The 19,412-nt window shown below is 48.1% G+C and overlaps 1 protein-coding gene across 1 annotated transcript; it reads left to right on the forward strand.

Moving 5' to 3' along the window:
* The first annotated feature begins 89 nt into the window (after nucleotides 1–89).
* Nucleotides 90–18,976, forward strand: YARS (tyrosyl-tRNA synthetase). The gene is made up of 13 exons (XM_027864750.1): nucleotides 90–236; nucleotides 983–1,129; nucleotides 1,268–1,443; nucleotides 1,994–2,123; nucleotides 6,947–7,027; nucleotides 9,590–9,682; nucleotides 10,202–10,337; nucleotides 10,973–11,058; nucleotides 14,559–14,694; nucleotides 15,303–15,400; nucleotides 16,684–16,877; nucleotides 17,325–17,466; nucleotides 18,152–18,976. The coding sequence occupies exons 1-13, from the start codon at nucleotides 180–182 to the stop codon at nucleotides 18,260–18,262; spliced, it is 1,587 nt and encodes a 528-aa protein (XP_027720551.1). The 5' UTR covers nucleotides 90–179; the 3' UTR covers nucleotides 18,263–18,976.
* Nucleotides 18,977–19,412: the final 436 nt, after the last annotated feature.

Raw genomic sequence — 19,412 nt, forward strand, 5'->3', positions numbered from 1 at the left:
AGATGTTCCGGGAGCCCAGATGATGCAACCCGGCGAGGACTCCACGTGACTGTTCCTGGTGCTCGCGGTGCCGGCGCCTGCTTCGGTTGGGGAAGGGGCGCAAGCGCGGGCAGGAGGCAGGAGGCGGGGCGCGCTGACTGGGGTCTTCTTCGTTCTCCCAGCCCCCAGCGTACTCCACCATGGGAGACTCGCCGACCCCAGAGGAGAAACTACATCTCATCACTCGCAACCTGCAGGTAGCTCCCCCCACGACTTCCGGGCACGCAGACCCTCCCCCCGTGGGAGCCCTTGCCCGGCCCCTCCCCCACCGGAGACCCCGCCAGTTCTTAGCACAGTGCCTGGCATATAGTAAGGCAATACAAAATCCTTATTCTTTTTCATAAGAGGCCCTGCTTGGCCCCCTTCCCATTGAAGATTACTCATTTTTGACCCCTTTTTTCACCTTTTAGAGATTTTGCTCATCTCTTCCCTTGGGGGGGCGATGGGGGTCCCTTTCCATCCCTTCCACAGGATACTTTGCGCATGCTCTCCCCTGGAGTCCTTTCCCATCCTACTGCATGGGGTCCTTCCCCTCATGGAATCATAGGTCTAGAGCTGAAAGGAATTTAAGAAGTCATCAAGTCCAGTCTCATTTTACAGATGAGGACTCTGGGGCCTAGAAAGGTTAAAGGGACTTGGCTAAAGTCACACAGGTAGTAGTAAGTGGCAGAGGCTGGATTCCACCTCCCTCCCCGTCCCATCAAATGAGGGTTCTGTGCCCATCTCGGCACCCACAGGGTCCCTGCCCGTTGTGGTGTCCATCTTTCACCTTCAGTGGACTTCTTTTGTACCCTACCTGCGTCCCCTTCACTGAGCTGTCAGCACCATCCCTCACTCTCCCCCATCCGCCCACCATGCACATCCTCCTGAACTGGTAGAGCTTAATGTCGTCTCCAACCCTCATGAAGAAACTGGTCGTCACCAATTTCTTGTTCTGCAACAGGAGGTCCTTGGTGAAGAAAAGCTGAAGGAGATCCTGAAGGAGAGGGAACTGAAAGTTTACTGGGGGACCGCCACCACAGGCAAGCCGCATGTGGCCTACTTTGTGCCCATGTCAAAGATCGCCGACTTCCTGAAAGCGGGGTGTGAGGTGAGAGCAGGCTTTGGGCTTAGGGAATGGCCAGGAGATGAGATAGCCTTCCCAGTATTGTTGTGATAGACAGTAAACTTAATGTCTGGCATGGAGGAGCATTTCAGCCACGCTTCTTCTTTGTTTCCGTCTCTCCAGGTGACAGTCCTCTTTGCTGATCTTCATGCATACCTGGACAATATGAAAGCTCCATGGGAGCTCTTGGAACTACGGACCTCCTACTATGAAAATGTGATCAAGGCCATGCTGGAGAGTATTGGGGTTTCCCTGGAGAAGCTGAAATTTGTCAAAGGCACTGATTACCAGCTCAGCAAGTGAGTGTTGGTGCCTTCCCAACCTTTAATCCTCACCCCACCTAGCCACCTTTCTGCTTGCTACTTGCCTCTTCATTGCACTGATATCTTTGTCTAACTGTGGGCCTGTGGAGCCTAGATGCTCTGTAAGTATAGGGTTGGAAGGTACTTTATTGTTGGATTTTTTAAAGTCTGTCAGCCCTTCCTTCACCTACCCAATAGTTCCCATATGGCTATAGTTGTATATTTGTTTTTTATAGCTCTTTCATGCATGAGCTTTGATTTGTTTTAGACTTGGTCTCTTTTCTTTTCAGGCTGTGGTTAAGGAACATGTTGTAAAGCTGATTTAACAAGGCAGCAGATCTCGTAGCAGCTCATGATATGGCAGGCCTTGGGTCTCTGATCCCATTAAAGACCCTAGACCATGGGATCATGTTCTGAGGTGAAGGAAAAGGAGATTATTTATTAGTGGGTTTTTCCTAGGCCTAGTTATGTCATGGGTTGAAGGAGGTGGTCAAGGATGGGATCTTGTATCTTTATTGATCTTCATGTCTTCTCTTTTTCTTTTCAGGGAGTACACACTGGATGTTTACAGACTGTCCTCGATGGTCACCCAACATGATGCAAAGAAAGCTGGGGCTGAAGTAGTGAAACAGGTGGAACACCCTTTGTTGAGTGGTCTGCTCTACCCAGGACTACAGGTACTTGGACGAATAGAAGGTGGCCAGATTATTTCCTTAAAACACTGCCTTCATGGTGAAAAACCTTCAGTGGTGAACCACTGCCTACAGGGTGAAGCCCATTCCACTTCGTCTAAAATTTCACAGTCCTCTAGAGTCTGGCCCCAGGTTCCCTCTCAGGCTTTATCTCCCACTACTTCTCAACACATCCAGTGCTTACCCACCTTTGTTCATACCATTTGAGCAAGGTATTTCACACTAGAAAGGCCAGGCACATCAATTGATACAAAAATGTTATTATAATTTTACTTGGAAATAAAAAATGTTCATCTTATATTTTCTTTGCTTTGTGAATAAAAAAATGCACTGTGTTGTTTGACATAGCTTGGTGTTTTAAGGTGTTCTTAAATTCCATTTCTTCTAGTGTTACTGTTAGAACTTGGCCCTAACCTTTCTTTCTAACCTTATTTATACATTCTTCACCTTCCCCACTCTACAGTCTGACCAGATTGGCCATTTTACCTAATCCTTGCGCGTAATATTCTAAGTGTGTACCTTTGCCCTGCCCCCAGCTTCCCTGTGATTCACTCCCTCCTCACTTAGGACTCTTAGAATCTCTCATTTCTTTTACAACTCAGCTCTGGCGCTGCCTCCTTCTCAAAGCCTGTTCTATCCCCTGAGCTGATACTCTCTTCCCTTCCCTTCCCCCCCCCACCAAAAAAATTATCTCGTATTTATTTTGTATATACTGAGATTAGATATGTATACTCCTACTCTCTGTCTCTTGCTGTCTCCCCCAGTAAGGCTTGAGGGTAAGGACTGTTTCATTTATTTTGTTTTATTTTGTGTTTGTACCTCCAGTCCTTGGTTCAGTATTTGGCATGTAGCAGGTCTTAGTAAATGCTTATTGATTGAGTTGTAGAAAGATGAAAAAGTACATAAAGGCAAGTGGTGAGAAATACATTTGGAAAGGAGGGTTGGAATCAGAAACCCAAAGTTGAAAGACTCCTCTGTGGTCATACAGGCCCCCCTCAAGATGGATAAACCCACCTCCTCCCACAACAGAACACTCTGCTTTTGAATAGTAGATTTAATTATCACAAGGTTTTCCTTCAAGGTTTGCCACTTTGTTATGTCCAGCCATTGGCCCCAAGTCTGCCCTCTAGAGGCCAAAAAGAGTAAGTCCAATCCCTCTTCCATACAACAACTGGTCAGAGATCTGAAGCTGCCATCCTGATTCACCCCAGGACTGCCTTCTAGCTAAACGTTGCCAGTCACTCCGAATGGCCTTCATAGATCATGATCTTGAGAGACCTTTTACCATCCCAAGTGCCCTCCACCAAACACCCTGCCCCTTATTGATGTACTTCCCAAAATGTGGCCTCTAGGTCTGAGTTTTATTATACTGACCCAGGGCAGACTATAGCAGAGCTACTACTTTATTAGTCCTGGATGTTATCTGCCTTTCTTAATGCAATATAGGACAGCATTTGCCTTTTTTTGGCTACCATGTGACATGGTTTACTATTTGAACTTAGTAGGCAACTGAAAACTGCCCAAAAGTGACATAGTAGAAGGAGCAGTAGATTTGGAGCCAGAGGCCCTGGACCCAGCCCTTGCAAATCAGTGCCCCTCACTGGGCCTCAATTTATCCTGAATGGTAAAATGAGAGGGTTGGAACTAATGAAGGGGAAGGGATTAAGGCCAGGGGTGGGCAACCTGCAGTCTCAAGGCCATATGTGGCCCTCTAGGTCCTCAAGTGCAGCCCTTTGACTGAATCCAAACTTCACGGAACAAATCCCCTTAGTAAAAGGATTGTTTTGTAAAACTTGGATTCAGTCGAAAGGCCAAACCCAAGGACCTAGAAGGCCACATGTGGCCTTGAGGCTGCAGGTTCGCCACCCCTGGAATAAGCATTTCTATAGAGTACCTACTAAGCGGCAGGCCCTCTGCTAAGCACTTTTACAAATATTGTCTCATTTGGTAATATTTCATTACCTTTTAAGCCCCTTCCAACTTTAAATGTATAATCCCATGAAATCTTTTTCAAATGAACCACTGTTTAGCCATGTCTCTATCTTATTTAGTTCTGCCCATTTTTGTAGCCTGTTGAGATTTTTTTCGAATCCTGACTTCAGTCATCCAGTATTTTAGCTGCCACTTCTAACAAATTGGATGAGCATGTCATCTCTACCTTAAAGTTCTTACTAACATTGTAAAATACACAGGGCCAAGTGCAGAACCTTGGGGCACCCCATTAGAGACCTCCTTACAAGGTGACATCAACTAATCTTTGACTCTTCCCAGAATCCCCTGATTGTATATTATCTCTCTAGCCCATTTCTCTGCATCTTCTCCACAGGCCTTTGTCAATGCTTAGCTACAGCCTTTGCCTCATCAAACAGTCTGGATTGTTGTTGTGGTGGTGGTTTGTCCTTCATTTTCGAAGAGGACTATGACATCAGGGAGAGGATGCCATGACGTGCAAGTGAATTGGATTACAGTGAGGGAGGGCTGTGCAATGTCACCAACCTCACTTTCTCCTCCAGAGCCATCTGGGTCCAGTGGCCAGATATAGATCAGGATGACTGGAGAGGGCCCTGTCTGGAAAGGAAATTAGGGTAATCTTGCGTGACCTGGATCTCTGGTCCATTGTTTCTTTTTCAGGATGTTTACTAACCCTTTAATAATACATCTCAGTCTTGCCAGGAATTGAAATCAGACTTTCTAGCTTATAAATAGTGAATTCTATCCTCTTGCCTTTTTTGAAAAATCAGGACATTTGTGCTTCTCCAATCCTGCAGTCTCTCTCCTGTTCACCTTGATTTTCAAAGTAGATCACTGACTGGCTCAGCAATTACATCTGCAGATTCTTACCCAAGGATGTAGTCCATCTGGGTCTAATGACTTGAACTCATCAACAGCAGTTAGGTGTTCTCTTACTATCTCTCTGCTTATCTTGGGTATCAATTCCTTATTAGTCATTTTAGTTTTGCCTTTTCCAATGCAAAGATCATTCTACTTGACCAAGTGAAAACACAGCTACTCTGCCTGTTCCTCCCTGTCCTCTCTTCTCCAATCCAATCCAGACATTTATTAAGTGCATTCTATGTGCAAGGCCGTCCTGGGCTCTGGCACGATAAGGACCACATGTGAAACAATCCCTGCCTTCCTTCTACCAGGGACTAAAGGGGAATAAAATATGTGAAGTGTTTTGTATACAAGTGATAAAATGGTCTCCTGATTCTGAAAAGTCTGTATAGGTCTTCCCAGGTTTTTCTGGAATCATCCCCCCCCCATCATTTTTTTTTTTTTTTTTTTTGTGAGTCAGTCAGGGTTAAGTGACTTGCCCAGGGTCACACAGCTAGTGAGTATCATGTGTCTGAGGTCAGATTTGAACTCAAGTCCTCCTGACTCCAAGGCTGGAGCTCTATTCACTGCACCACCTAGCTGCCCCTCCCTCATCATTTCTTATAACACCATAGTATTCCATCACAATCCTGTATCACAATTTAAGCCATTCCCCAATTGATGGGCATCCCCTCAATTTCCAATTCTTGCCACAACAAAAAAGAGCTGCTATAAATATTTTTGTACAAATAGATCCTTTTCCCATTTGTATGATCTCTTTGGGATACAGACCTAGTAGTGGTATTGCTGGATCAAAGGGTATGCACAGTTTTATAGCCCTTGGGACATAGTTCCAAATTGTTCTCCAGAATGGTTGGACCAGTTCACAATTCCACAAATAATATATTAGTGTACCTATTTTCCCTCATCCCTTCTAGCGTTTGTCATTTCTGGTAGAAGTAATGAAACCTCAGAGTTGTTTTAATTTGCATTTCTCTAATCAATAGTGATTTAGAGATTCTTTTCATATGACTATAGATAGCTTTGATTTCTTCTGAAAAGTCAGGCAAAAATATTCTTACTGGCCCTTGTTAGATGCATTCATCTCTGACCAAAAGCATGCTCTTTGGAGCTGTGATTCAGAAATTCAAATCCTGTTTTCAGATACCATCTTCCTAGGCAGCTCCTCACCTCTCAAAACTGCCTTTCCTTTTGAAAACTCTTGCTTTGAATGAGGAAGAATTGAAGATGCCATGTGGCCAAGCACTTAAGGGCTTCCATTTCTTGGCCAGTGCTTGACTTCTCTAACAGTGCTTTCTAGATCCACCTACTCGTGTCATCACTGTCCGTGTGAATCGCTAGCAGTGGGCATTTGATCATTTGGTTTGATATCATGGATGGGTGGTTCTCTTGTCATGTTGTCGATCAGAGGTATCAAACTTGGGAGCCCCTCCTGAGTAATTTTACCAGTTACATGTGAAAGTAAAATACAGCTTAAATGTTGTTAATCTGTGGTTGTCAAAGTCAGTATGTGACTTGCAGGGATCCTTTTCTATTTGAGATTAACACTGCTGTTGTAAATGCATTCTCCAGGAAGCCAGAAGATTATGGAAAGTCTTAAATACCGTGCTTAGAAGTTTATATTTTATCCTCTAGGCAATAGGAGGGCATAAGGCTTCCAGACCTTGAACAAATCTTGCACATTTTCTGCTGAAATTAATTGGGTTCCAGTGGGGCGAATGAGAACTGGTAGCACACGTGAGTGGTGGGCCAAGCTTACGCTGCTGGTCTAAATGCCTCTACCTGGAATTTGGGGGGAAAGAATCGGCTCCAGGAATTGACTACTAACTACCCTGTCTTCCTTTTGTTCTGTGAATGTTTGTTGATTAGTACATCCGGGCAACTGAATATTGTCATGTTGTCTATTTCTTGACCTCTGGTAGGCTTCTGTTCTCTCAGAAGGAAAACTGTGCTCTCCTTTCTTCTCTCCACAGGCCCTAGATGAGGAATATCTGAAAGTTGATGCCCAGTTTGGAGGAGTTGATCAGAGGAAGATTTTTACCTTTGCAGAAAAGGTGAGTTCCAGTTTGGGGCCTTAGGTTTCAGTGGAATATTTATTTTTCTCTATGCATTGCTACAGACCCCCCACCAGCAGGGCCTTGGCCATCCTGTGAGGTATAGTCCTTATTTTTATTTCCCAGAAGAATGAGTCCCTGCTGTCCTGCATCTGGGCCTGATGATATTTCACTAGGTGGAAATAGTTTGCCCACATTATTAAAGACAGCTCAGTGTATTCGAAAGAATATGGCACTAGAATTCAGAAGACCTGAACATCAGGTTTGGCTCTCAGCTGCCTAATTTCTGTCTGACCCTTAGCAAGTACTGTAGCTTCTCCAAGTTATAGTGCTTCAAAGCACTTGGAGTCAGCAGCATGGAAAGAGCCTGGACTTAAGAGACAGAAAGACCTCAGTTCAGATCCTCCCTCAGACACTAGCTGTATGACCCTGGGCAAGTCACATCTCTTAACTTCTTTATCTTCAAAGTGGCCTTAACCCCACTAGTACCCATGCTTTCACATGGTTATTGTGAGATTCAAGTGAGATAATGTTCATAAAGCATTTTGCAAAATTTTTGCCTTATAGAAATGCCCCTGTCATTGTTATCAATCAAAGGAGGCTAATACCTACTTTGCCTACTTCCTAGATTGCTTTGAGAGTTGCCTTGAGTGTAATAGGTACTCGGCAGATGGATCTTAAAGGGCTTTTCAAACTATAAATGATTGTTCAAATACAACGGATTATTATTTAAATGGAAAGGGAGAAAGGAAAGTCATTATAAGGCTATGAAGTTCCTTGTTCCTTGTTTTGGGTAAATGGGAAAAAGAAAAAAAAACCAACAGTCTTGTAGCCTTGTAGAATTTAGAGTAGGCCTACAGAAACCAGGGTCAGGCCCAAAGAATGGTAACGACATGAAAGAGCAGCCTGTCATGGAGGATAGAGAGCTGCCAAGGGAGCCAGGAAAGCCTGGGGGGAAGCCAGCCCCACCTCTGCCCATAGTGGCTGAGTAGCCCAGGGCAGGTCACCTAAACTAAGGCCACACGGAAGGCTCCCCACCCTGATTAAAGCCTCATGCTCCAAGCAAATCTCTAATGCAAACAGGCCTGAGCCGCCGTCTGTACTGAAGAAGGGAGTGCCCGTATATGGACAAAGTAGCACCATTTAAAATCAGCAGAATAACTCCAGATGGGGGCTCATGTGATGCTTTTGTCTGGGGTCTTCCATGTAACAAGTAAAAGGGAATGCTGAGAAGTGACTAGTGTAGTGAGAACTGATCTCATGACCAGTTGTCCTCTCCATGCCTGTGCCTTGCCAAATGCCACCTCCGGATGATTCCTGCCACCTGCCTTCTCTGCTCCTTCTGAATGGAGCTGGAGGAAGTCCCCAAACCCTGCTGGCTAGGTTAGGTCCATTGCAGATGTAGGATAGCTAATCTCAACTGGGCCCTTACTATGGTAGAACACATCTTTTATTCATCTCTAATTGACTTTCTATTGCACTCCTCCCCAGAGGCTCTTTCAAACCTTTTCTCCCTAAACCTTCCTTCCTTTCTCAGCTAAAGACTTCCCCTCCTTATTGAGAGAATAGAGGCTATTCTCCATGAGTTTTCCCTTTTCCTCTTTTAATAATGATAATCGCTAGCATTTACGTTGAGCTTTAAGTACTTAAAAGTAATCTCATTCTCTCACAACAAACCTGCAAAGGAGGTGCTATTGTTATCATCCCTATTTTACAGATGAGAAAACTGAGGCACAGAGAGGTTTAAGTGGCTTGCCTGTTGTCACACAGCTAGTATCTAAGAAAAGGTTTGAACTCAGATCTTCCTGAGTACAAGACCAATATTCTATCCAACATATCACCTAGTTACCTTCATCTCCAAACCCCTCAGCATCATCCCCCACACTCTTTACTTCAGTCTGTATCAATGAGACGACTCTTCACCTGCTACTCTCACAGGTGCCCTTGATATCATTTCTGTCTGCCTCTCCCTTCCCTCTTCCCCCCTCCCTCCCTCTCTCCCTTTCTATCTCTTTCTTTCCCACCTTCTTCCCCTCCTTTCCTCCCTCAGCTCCTCTCTTTCCCTCCTTCCCACATCCCTTTCTCTCTTTTGCTCTCCCTCCCTCTCCTTGTATTTTCTTCAGTAACTTTCTATTGCCTCTAGGATAAAATAACTCCTCTGTTGGCCATTTAAAGCTTGTCAAAACCTGAGCCCCAACCCCACCCTATCCTTCCAGTCTCATCATATTTTACTCCACTTTTCTCACTGTGCCGTCCAGCCAGGCTGCCGTCTTCTCTGGTCCTGGCAGTGGTGTTCCATCTCCTGTTTCTGCTCTTCTCCCTCCTTATCTGCATCTTGTTGATTCCCTGCCTTCCAGATTCTGCTCCTGTACATACTTAGAGATGATAGAATGGAAGTTCCTGGAGGGCAGGAGTTGTTTCCCTTTTGTTTTTGTATCCTGGGTGCCTCACTCCTAAAAGCTGCTTAATAATTGCTTGGGGAGAGGCATTCATCCAGGATATTGAGCCAGTTGCTGGATTGGTGATCGCCTCTTTTTCCCTGTGTTTTCTTCCTGCTTCTAGTACCTCCCAACCCTGGGCTATTCAAAGAGGATCCACTTGATGAATCCTATGGTCCCGGGATTGACAGGCAGTAAAATGAGCTCTTCGGAAGAGGTGGGTGTTCATCTGTGCCTCAATGGTGGCTGTAGTTCTGGGGCAGAAAATGAGAGAGGGACTAGGAGGTGTTAAAAGAAAATAAATTGGCAGCTGGGAATGCCTTTAAAGATAAAAAGGACCTTTGAGGCCATTTAGTCCAGCCCCCCTGTTCAGTATCTGATCGGAGGTTGGGAAATACATGTGACTGTTTCTTAACCATATGTGCACACATTTTTTTGGTAGGTGACAAGCACACAATCTTAATGCTTTTTTTCTCTAGTGTTGCAGTGTTTCATGTGCTAGCTTGTTACTCTCAACCCACCTGTCCTGTTCGGTGACATTCACCATATCTTATCACTAAAAAGGGTGCTAGACAGAGAAGGTTCTCTGTCCATGTCCATCTCCATGGCAGGTCCCCAGGGTCGTGGAAAGGTGGGGGCCTGCCCTGTGGAGCAAACAGATTCTCGTTTGAGAACCAGCTGGAATGTTCTCATTTTTCAACCCGTCAAAAGGTTCTCTCTGCCCCATGGGTTATAGGAGTCCAAGATTGATCTTCTTGATCGGAAGGAAGATGTGAAAAAGAAACTGAAAAAAGCCTTCTGTGAGCCAGGGAATGTGGAAAACAACGGAGTCTTGGCCTTCATCAGATACGTGCTTTTCCCCCTCAAATCAGGTGAGGGGCTCAGCTATTGCCATTTCTGTCACATGAAAGCCATCCTCTGGCACAGTCCCCCAGTGAAGTGGGGTGAGCAGGCCTGGAGGGAGCCCTGAGGTCAGGCTCCAGTGCAGGGGGGACTGTGTGAGACCTCGGACAGCCCCCTCACCTTCTCTGGGTGGGACTTGCTTCTGCCACAGATAAAATGAGGGTCCTGGGATGCGGTCCTCCCCTGCTCCAGGTAGAGGGTTACGTCACTGATTGAACTGCCTCCCACTGGGGTCATGCACTGCAGCGGCATGCAGCCGCCTCAGGAGAATCCCCATTTTACAACAGTGGAGACTGAGGCTCCCCACCATGAAGTGGGTGCCCAAGGTCATACAAGCTAGAACGAGGCCTCCAGACTCCTGGTCCCCTTTCTGCTACGTCCTGCCCTTGGGGCTGCTCAGGCCTATGTCTCAGTCATCCCCTCACAGGAACTAGTCTCTCCTGTCTCCCTGCCGTGTCCCTGTCTCTGAATTAGGCACCATGTGGTGGGGCAGACGTAGAAGCCTGAGATACAACTCCTGTAAGACTGAGTGATTAACTGTGCAGTTATTTGGCTCCAAGCTGGGGGTCAGCAGCTGTCTGTGAGCCTCTTCTCCGTTTTGTAGAGTTTGTGATCCTTCGAGACAAGAAGTGGGGTGGCAATAAAACCTACACGGCTTACTCCGAGCTGGAAAAGGACTTTGCAGACCAGGTAATACCCAGAGTGGAGCGTACCCAAGACCTTCTCCCCGCTCCTACCCCTCTGGCCATCCTTTCCTGTCTCCTTTGCTGGATCTTCATCCCGGCCACCTCCTCTAACCCTGTGGGTCTCCCAAGACTCGGTCCTGGGTCCTCTTCTCTCCTGCTTCTGTTCCACTTGGTGGATCCCAGCAGGGCCCATCAGTTCTGCTACCTGAGTCCAACTGTATCTCCAGCTCCCTTTTGGACATCTTAAACTCAGCATCTGAAACAAACCCATTCTCTTTCCCACTAAACCTTCCCCTCATCCTAACTTCCCCGTTACTGTTGAGAGCACCACCATTCCCCTCAGTCACCAACACTTGCACCTGAGGTGTCACCCTAAGCTTCTCACTGTCACCCCCACCTCTCCCCCAGCTCCCGTCTTTTGTCATATCTTGTCATGTGTTCTGTTCTCAGCATCTCTCAACTATGCCCCGTTCTCTCCTCGGACATTGGCAGCACTCTGGTGCAGACCCCCATCATCTCTCGGCTGGAACATTGAGATAGCTGCTGGTGGGTCTGCCTGCCTCAGGCATCCTCTTCTCAGCAGTCAAAATGGTCTCCCTAAAGTACAGGCCGAAGCATGTCACCCCCCACTCCACACACACACACACACACACACACACACACACACACACACACACACTCTCTCTCTCTCTCTCTCTCTCTCTCTCTCTCTCTCTCTCTCTCTCTCTCTCCCCCCCTCCCCCCCCCCTCTCCCCCCCCCCCCCACTCCGTCTCTGGGCTTTGACTGCCTGCCTCCCGGGCCTGAGATGTTCTCCTCCGCCTCTCCATCTCCCAGCTTCCTTCACTTCTCAGCTGAAATCCCATCTTCTGTACGAAGCCATTCCTAGTCCTCCTTATTCATCTTAGTACCTTTCTTCTGAAACCATCCCCAGCTCATCCTGGCTGCATCTGGTTTGTACATCATCCTCATTTGGTAGTGAGCTAGTTGAGAGCAGGTTTGGGGGTGAGGTTACCTTTCTTTGCATCCCCAGTGCCTTACACAGTGGCTGACACATGACAGACGCTCCTAAACACTCGGGGACCGACCATTTTTGTTGAGGGCACTGCCCACCTCCCAGTCATCTTCGTCATCCCTCTAACCCCTCCCCCCAGTCATTCAGTCAGCCTTACATGCCTGCTGTGTGCCAGGCACTGTTCATGAATGCTGGAGATACAAAGAAAGGCAAAAGACAGTGCCTGCCCTCAAGGAGCTCACAGTCGAATGGGGGAGACAGTATGTAAATAACTATGTACAAACAAACTATAGACAGGATAAATAGGAAATAATCAAGGGAAGGCATTAGAAGTAAGAGGGATCAGGGAGGCCAGGAGGTGGATAAGGCCAGTGTTCCCGGGGGTGCAAACAGGGTTTTATATTTGATCCGGGAGGTGATGGGGACCCACTGAAGTTTACTTAGTAGAGAGGTGACTGTCAAACCCCATGCTTTAGGAAGATGACATAGGTAGCTCAGTGGAGGAGGGAAGGCAGTGAGGAGAGACTCTGGGCAGGCGGCCCGGCTGGTGTGAGGTGATGAGGGTCTGCATCAGCGGTGGGGCAGTGTCTGAGGAGAGAAGGGGCCGTGTCAAATCAGCGGCCAAGTCCTAGTGATTCTGTCCCCAACATCTCTTTCATTGTTCCCCTTCTCTCTGCTTACATATCCACTGCTCTGGCTCAGGCCTTAGCACCTCTTACCTGTCCTGTTTATTAGCATCCTAATTGGGGTCCTTTCTAGTCTCTCCCTCTCCAATCTGTCCTTCACATAGCAGTCAGAGCAGTCTTCCTGCCGCCTACCCTTCGTCAGTAACACTGGCCTCACAGATGTCCCGGGAATAAGACCCTGCGTGTCTCGGCTCCCGACCCTCTCTCTGCCTCTGCCCCGTGCCTGGAAGGCTCTCCTTCCTCGTCTTTACTTTCTGGCTTCTCTGGCTTCCTTCATGTCCCAGCCAAAATCCCACCTTCTATAAGAAGCCTTTCCCAATGACTCTTACTTCTAATGCCTGCCCTCTGTTAATTATTTCCTATTTATCCTGTGTATAGATTGTTTGTACGTGTTTGTTTGCCTGTTGTTTCCCTTGTTAGGTCATGCGTGAGCTCCTTGAGAGTGGACACTGTCTTTTACCTCTCTTTGTATCCCCAACACTTAGCACAGTGCCTGGCATGTAGTAGGCATTTAATGAATGCTTACTGACTGACTGTAGCATATACTAATCCCATCAGACTCCCTGCATGGTAGTTCTCTAAAGTCCTTCACGATTCAGCTCCAGGCTCCCCTTCTAGCATGCTGTGCCCCAGACTTTGCATCCCCTCCCTGCCTCTGTGCATCACATAGGCCATTCTCTTCCACCTAGAATGTCCTCTTGGTGATTCTCCAGGCATGCCTTCCTCATTTTTCCTAAAACCCCTTTTGTCTGATCTTTCCCTTGCCACCTTTTCTCCCTGCCTTGTGTTATAGTGATTGATGGGCATGCTGTATACCCTAGTTGAATGGAAGCTTTTTGAGGGCAGGCATTGTTTCCATTTCTGTCTGTGTCTCCCCTGTGTCAAGCATAGTACCAGACACATAGGAAATGCTTAGTGTTTGTTGATTTAAATTAAATAGAAAGGCCAGTGGGAACCTGGTCCTGAACAATTCTTCTTTGCTCATGAGATGTTTCCATCTCCAGATGACTCAGCACTGGAGAAACCCTTCAGTAGGATCATTAGGAAGGATCTGCTTTGAGTCAACACCTCAAAAGCTTTGCCAGGGTTGTTGGTGGAGGTGGGATTGTTAATTCAGGTCAGGACGTCGCCTGCCATGTCATAGACACTAAGACCTGGACCAGCAGTCTTTTGAGAGCCATTGACCTGAGGTGCAAAATCAAATTAGGTCAGCACCAGGAAATGTCCATCTCCTCCCCAACCCTCCCCAGACCTGTCTTTCTCTCAGGCTTCCTCTTTGTATCTGCTTCATTGTCACCAAATCACTGGGCACAGTGGAGAATGGAGTCTCTTTAGACTAAATGAGGACGTTTCCTAGGAAGCCTCTCCTGATCTTGCCCAGCTACTGCAGCCCCCTCCCCCAAAATCACCTTCTGTTCCCTTTGTGTGTTTTGTATGTATGTGTGTCATACGTGCGATCACATGTCTTCACATTGACGTGTAAGCTCCATGAGGACAGGGGATTTTTGTTTTTTGTCTTTGTATCCCCAGACGTGTAATAGTAGATGCTTAATAAATGTTTGTTGATTGGTTGAGAGTGCAGATATTAAGACAAATAAACATAGTCTCTAAAAAATATTCAGTCTGTTAAAAATAAAATACAAACAGATGTGTATCATGGATGAAAAGGGGGAGGGTGTCGATGTCACAGGATTCAGAATTCGATTTAATTAATGTGTGCTGTTGATATTTACATAGATTTTGGTTTCCCCAGTGTTCCCTATCTGATTTTTGTTGTCTCAGTGGGTTGTCTTCTCCTGTGACAGGTGGTACATCCTGGAGATCTGAAGAATTCAGTTGAAGTTGCCTTGAACAAATTGCTGGACCCCATTCGGGAAAAGTTTAATGCCCCTGCATTGAAGAAACTGTCCAGTGCAGCTTACCCTGACCTGACAAAACAGAGTAAGGCCAACTAGACTGAGGAATGAAGAAGAGGCCAGGATAGGAGCTTCCCACCCTGGGATCCCAAGCAATCCAAAGAATGCCTCCGTTACTTAGGTGGGGACCCAGCATCAGCTTCCATTTTTATGGAGTTGATGCTGATGAGATCACCTAGACCACAGTAAAACCAGCTCAGGAGTCTCTCTGGTCACACAGGCATTAGATGCGTTAAACCCACTTCGTCATGGAAAGGGGTGCTCACTGCCCTTAGGCCAGGGATTGGCAACCTTCAGGTGGCAGATCATAGGATCAGAGAATTTCAAGCCAGAAGGGCCCTTTAGGATCATTTGGGGGCCTGGCCCGCACATCGAGAAGAAGCGAGTTATTTAAAAGCCCACAGGTTACCATTTACTGTGGCACAGCCAGCTTAGGAACCCAAGTCTGATGACTCCAAATCTAATGCTCTCTTCCACTCCATGATACTGGCTGTGTGTGAAATGACAAAACTGTGAAATCAGGAAAATGTCACGTCACCCTGATTTTAAGCCAAGGGTAGCCCTCGGGTTCCTTGTGAGGTCACAGTTGCACTCTTGATTGGCTTCACATCTTTATCCTGTTGTCATCTGCAGAGCCAGTGGCCAAAGGCTGTGCCAAGAACTCAGAGCCAGAGGAGGTCATCCCTTCCCGGCTGGACATCCGTGTGGGAAAAGTGATCAGTGTAGAGAAGGTATGTATTTTTCATTTCTTCCAGGTGAGGCCAGCCAGGGTCAGAATGGCCTTATTTCCATCTGGAGGAAATGAGTGCAGAGAGAGGAAAGGCCTCCTCTGTAGCTGTGGAGTGAGTCAGAATTCAGGGACTTGATTCCCAGGCCAGGCTGTATCCGTCAGACCTGCCTCTCTGCTTCACCGCCAAAGCCAGCCAGGGAAGCAGGGAGGAGGCTTATTTACCTACTGAATCCAGTTCTCTGGGCTTCATCCAGGCTTACACAGCATGCCCCAACTGGCTAAGGGCCTTATCCAGCACTGTCATTTTGCCCTTGCCTGGGGAGGGCAGCCCACAGAAGGGAGGTAGAAGAGAGAAAGAACTGTATTTCCCAGGGAGATCGAGAGGGTTGCACAACTGAGGAATTAGGGCCTTTTGGTTTCTGGGGTTTTTTCTCCACAACCAGCAGAGTCTCCTGCAGGGCACATTGGTTCTCAAGTGTCCAGATTCATAATTGGCAGTGATCAGTATCCCTCCAGTGGACTCTATGTGGAGCCTCTCTCTTGTGGTTTTTAAAACCATGGTCACAAACCTAGACAAGCTAGGCATCTGGGTGCCTTTGGTTCAAGCAGCTTCTAGACCAAGAGGCTTCAACTCATCCCTTTCACTGGGCTCATCTCCCCCAGCAGCCCTCATCACATTTGAGGGGGGATGTGCCCAGAGGTCATGCTCTAAAGAATTATCTTCCCATGACCAGTGCGGCTGGAGCAGGGCACCAATCTCACTTCTGGCACTTCCACCCTTCCCCTTCCCGAGGTCACCTCTTTAAAACAGGCCATGATAGTCACAGTGACTGTGGCTGGTGGCTGCCCTGCAGCTTCGGGAGGCAAGCAGCATAGGGCAGAGACTGGGATCTCCCCTTGGGTATTCAAAGAGACCCAGTGGGTGTTCAGAGCTGGGATTCAGACCCAGGCCTGGATCCAAACTCCAGCCTTGGGGCAGCTAGGTGGCACAGTGGATAGAGCTCCAGCCTTGGAGTCAGGAGGATCTGAGTTCAAATCTGGTCTCAGACCAGACACTTAACACTTACTAGCTATGTGACCCTGGGCAAGTCACTTAACCCCGATTGCCTCACCAAAAAACAAACAAAACTCCAGCGTTATTTCTAAAGAGTGAGACTTAAAGTTAGACTAGCCTTGGACGATTTGGGAGCTGAGAGTTAGTGAACATGTTGCTTTGCTCTTCTTGGGCCACCTTGGAGATGCCCCCTTGTGGGCCTTCATTCACTTGAACTTCTGCCTCCCTAGCACCCGGACGCAGACAGTCTGTACCTGGAGAAGATTGATGTTGGGGAGCCAGAGCCGCGGACGGTGGTGAGCGGCCTGGTTCAGTTTGTTCCCAAGGAGGAACTGCAGGACAGACTTGTGGTGGTCCTGTGCAACTTGAAACCGCAGAAAATGAGAGGAGTGGAGTCACAAGGGATGCTTCTCTGTGCGTCCATGTAAGTGAGGGTTCCTGGGAAGGCAAAGGCCATGCCTTCAAGAAGAGTAGAGGCAGGGAATGAGGCGCACGCATTCTTCCTGTATGGATTTATTACATTGTGAATCAAGCAGAAGATGGGGCGCCAGTTGGCAAGGCATGGTGAAACCTGCATTTGGAAGACTTGGGGCAAATGAGGTTGAAAGTTAGACTTGGTAATAAATTGCATCCCTCTTCCAATGTGGAGCCATTCTGAGGTAGCATGGACCCTTTGGCTGAGCCCAGCTGCTTGTCCTCTCCCATTTCTAGCATGATAGCAGCAGAGCATGGGGGGGGTGACCCGAGTCTCTGCAGGACTTTAGCCCCATTTGGGTCCCTGAGTAGCCTCCCACAACTGATGGGACTTTCCGGGGGGAACCTTGGGGCAGCTCTAGAACCTCCTTATCCTTGTGCTGTTGTGTCTTCTCAGGGATGGGGCAAACCGCCAGGTGGAGCTCCTGGACCCTCCTTCCAGCTCCGCCCCTGGGGAGCGAGTGTTTGTGGAGGGCTATGAGAAGGGCCAGCCTGATGAGGAGCTCAAGCCCAAGAAGAAAGTCTTTGAGAAGCTGCAGGTAAGAAGAGCTGAGCTCCCTGCCCCACCTGCCGATCCAGTCCCTGCATTGTATCGACCCTATATAAACGTAGTTACATATAGTTATAGAGGTCACACAGGCGGCAAGTAGAGGTGTGCAGCCAGGGCCTCCGTGTGGTGCTCGGGTCCCTCAAGTCAGGCCAGCTCAGAAGCCAGGGTTGGCCTGCTGCTCCTAGCCTCCTCTCTCTGAAGCATTTCTGGGAGCCCTGGGGGAGTAAGGGCACATCTTTATCTTTATCTCCCTGGGTTGGGCATCCTTCATTTGTCAGTGATGGCGTAGACAGGCAAAGCCAGGCTCCCTGTTCTTGGATTATCTCATCACTTTTCATTTATTTATACCTTGGCTCCCCAAAGAGAGCCTAAGCTCCTTGAGGGCAGGTCTAAGTGGCAGCAACTTGGAGTCAGGAAGACCCGATTTCCAGCCTTGCCTCAGATACGTGCTAGCTGTGTGACCCTGGGAAAGTCACTTAACCTCCCATCTCTGCCTCATTCTCTTGAGTCATTGTGAGGAACAGATGACTTGTGTTTTGAAGCAACATTGTAAAGTGCCACAAAGTGCTAGCTAACCATCGAGATTAGGGCTACTGTGAGCACCTTACCCAGTCACTAAACACTCGTTAGTCATTGCTTGGTGGGATCATCCTTGTGTTTTGCATCGTCCCCAGGCTGACTTTAAAATCTCCTCGGAGTGCATTGCACAATGGAAGCAAACCAACTTCATGACCAAGCTGGGCTGCGTCTCTTGTAAAACACTGAAGGGAGGAAGCATCAGCTAACTGCACAGTCGTCCCCCTCCACCCTCCCGCTCCCCATTCTCTGGGCCACCGGGCCGTCCAAGGGTGGCTACAACAGACCGATGCTGAGCAGATGTGGAGCCCCTGGCTGGAGGCTGGGAGAGGCTGCCTCCCATAAACCACAGGTGGAGCCCCCCTTCCCACTGTCTTTGCTGGGACTCGGGAGGAGGTGACAACTCTGGCTTCCTCTGTGCCAGCTGACTTAGGAACTCTTTTCCCAAAAAATCCAGTTTCAGTGTAATTGGGGGGGTGGGGGAGGTATGCTGTAATTGTTCAAATTGGAAAATGATCTGTTCCTCAGCTTTCCAGTGTGGATCCGGCAGCTGTGCTCCAGGGGCTGTGCCTCTGGCTGGAGCTCAGTGCCAGGGACAGGCTAATTACAGCCTCTCAGGAAGTTGTGGGGTTTGGGAAGGCAAATATTTAAAATAGGAAAGGAATAATTGTTCGATGTTAGGGCTCCCCAAAAGAGGGAAGCAAATAACCTGATTTTGGCCTGTCATCTGCCTGGCCCCTTTGCTACCTTCCTACCAAGACTCCCTGAGTGATGCCAGGGAAACTCTTCATCCTGTCCAGCTCTCCTCCCCACACCCTAAACCAGGTGTATGTACTAGCATCACACCATGGCGAGATGGGGGGAAGTAACTTCATAATCTGAATCATCATCATGAATCAAAATAAAGCAACTGACTGAAAGTACCCGAGTGTGGTGTTTTGGGGGGATGGACGCAATAGAGTTGCAGCAGGGAGCCACCATCTGGCTACCCCAGGGCTGCATCCCTTCCCTAGCATGGCCTGGCCCCAGCCCCAGTGACACGAACATGCCCTTCACCCTGCCCGGGCAGGTGTCTCTGAGCCATGGGAGAGGAACCCTGCCATGCTAATCACTTCCAACTCCAGCAGGGACTAAGGGGGAAGGTGGGGGAGGGGGGTACACAGTTTGTTGACAGAGTTTGTTTGTTTCCAGCCACTGGGGTTGGAAAGTGTGAGGTGAGCAGCACACTGGCCTCAGAGGGGGATGGCGTGGAGGCCAGCTTCTGCTGAGATTGGAGTCTGACAACTCTACCCCGACTTCTGAAGGGGGCAGCAGCAGCTAGGGCTCCCCAGCTGCATCTAAGTCACCTAGCCCCCATCA

This window comes from Vombatus ursinus, unplaced genomic scaffold (assembly GCF_900497805.2).
Source record: "Vombatus ursinus unplaced genomic scaffold, bare-nosed wombat genome assembly UNPS02014775.1, whole genome shotgun sequence".
NCBI lineage: Eukaryota > Metazoa > Chordata > Mammalia > Diprotodontia > Vombatidae > Vombatus > Vombatus ursinus.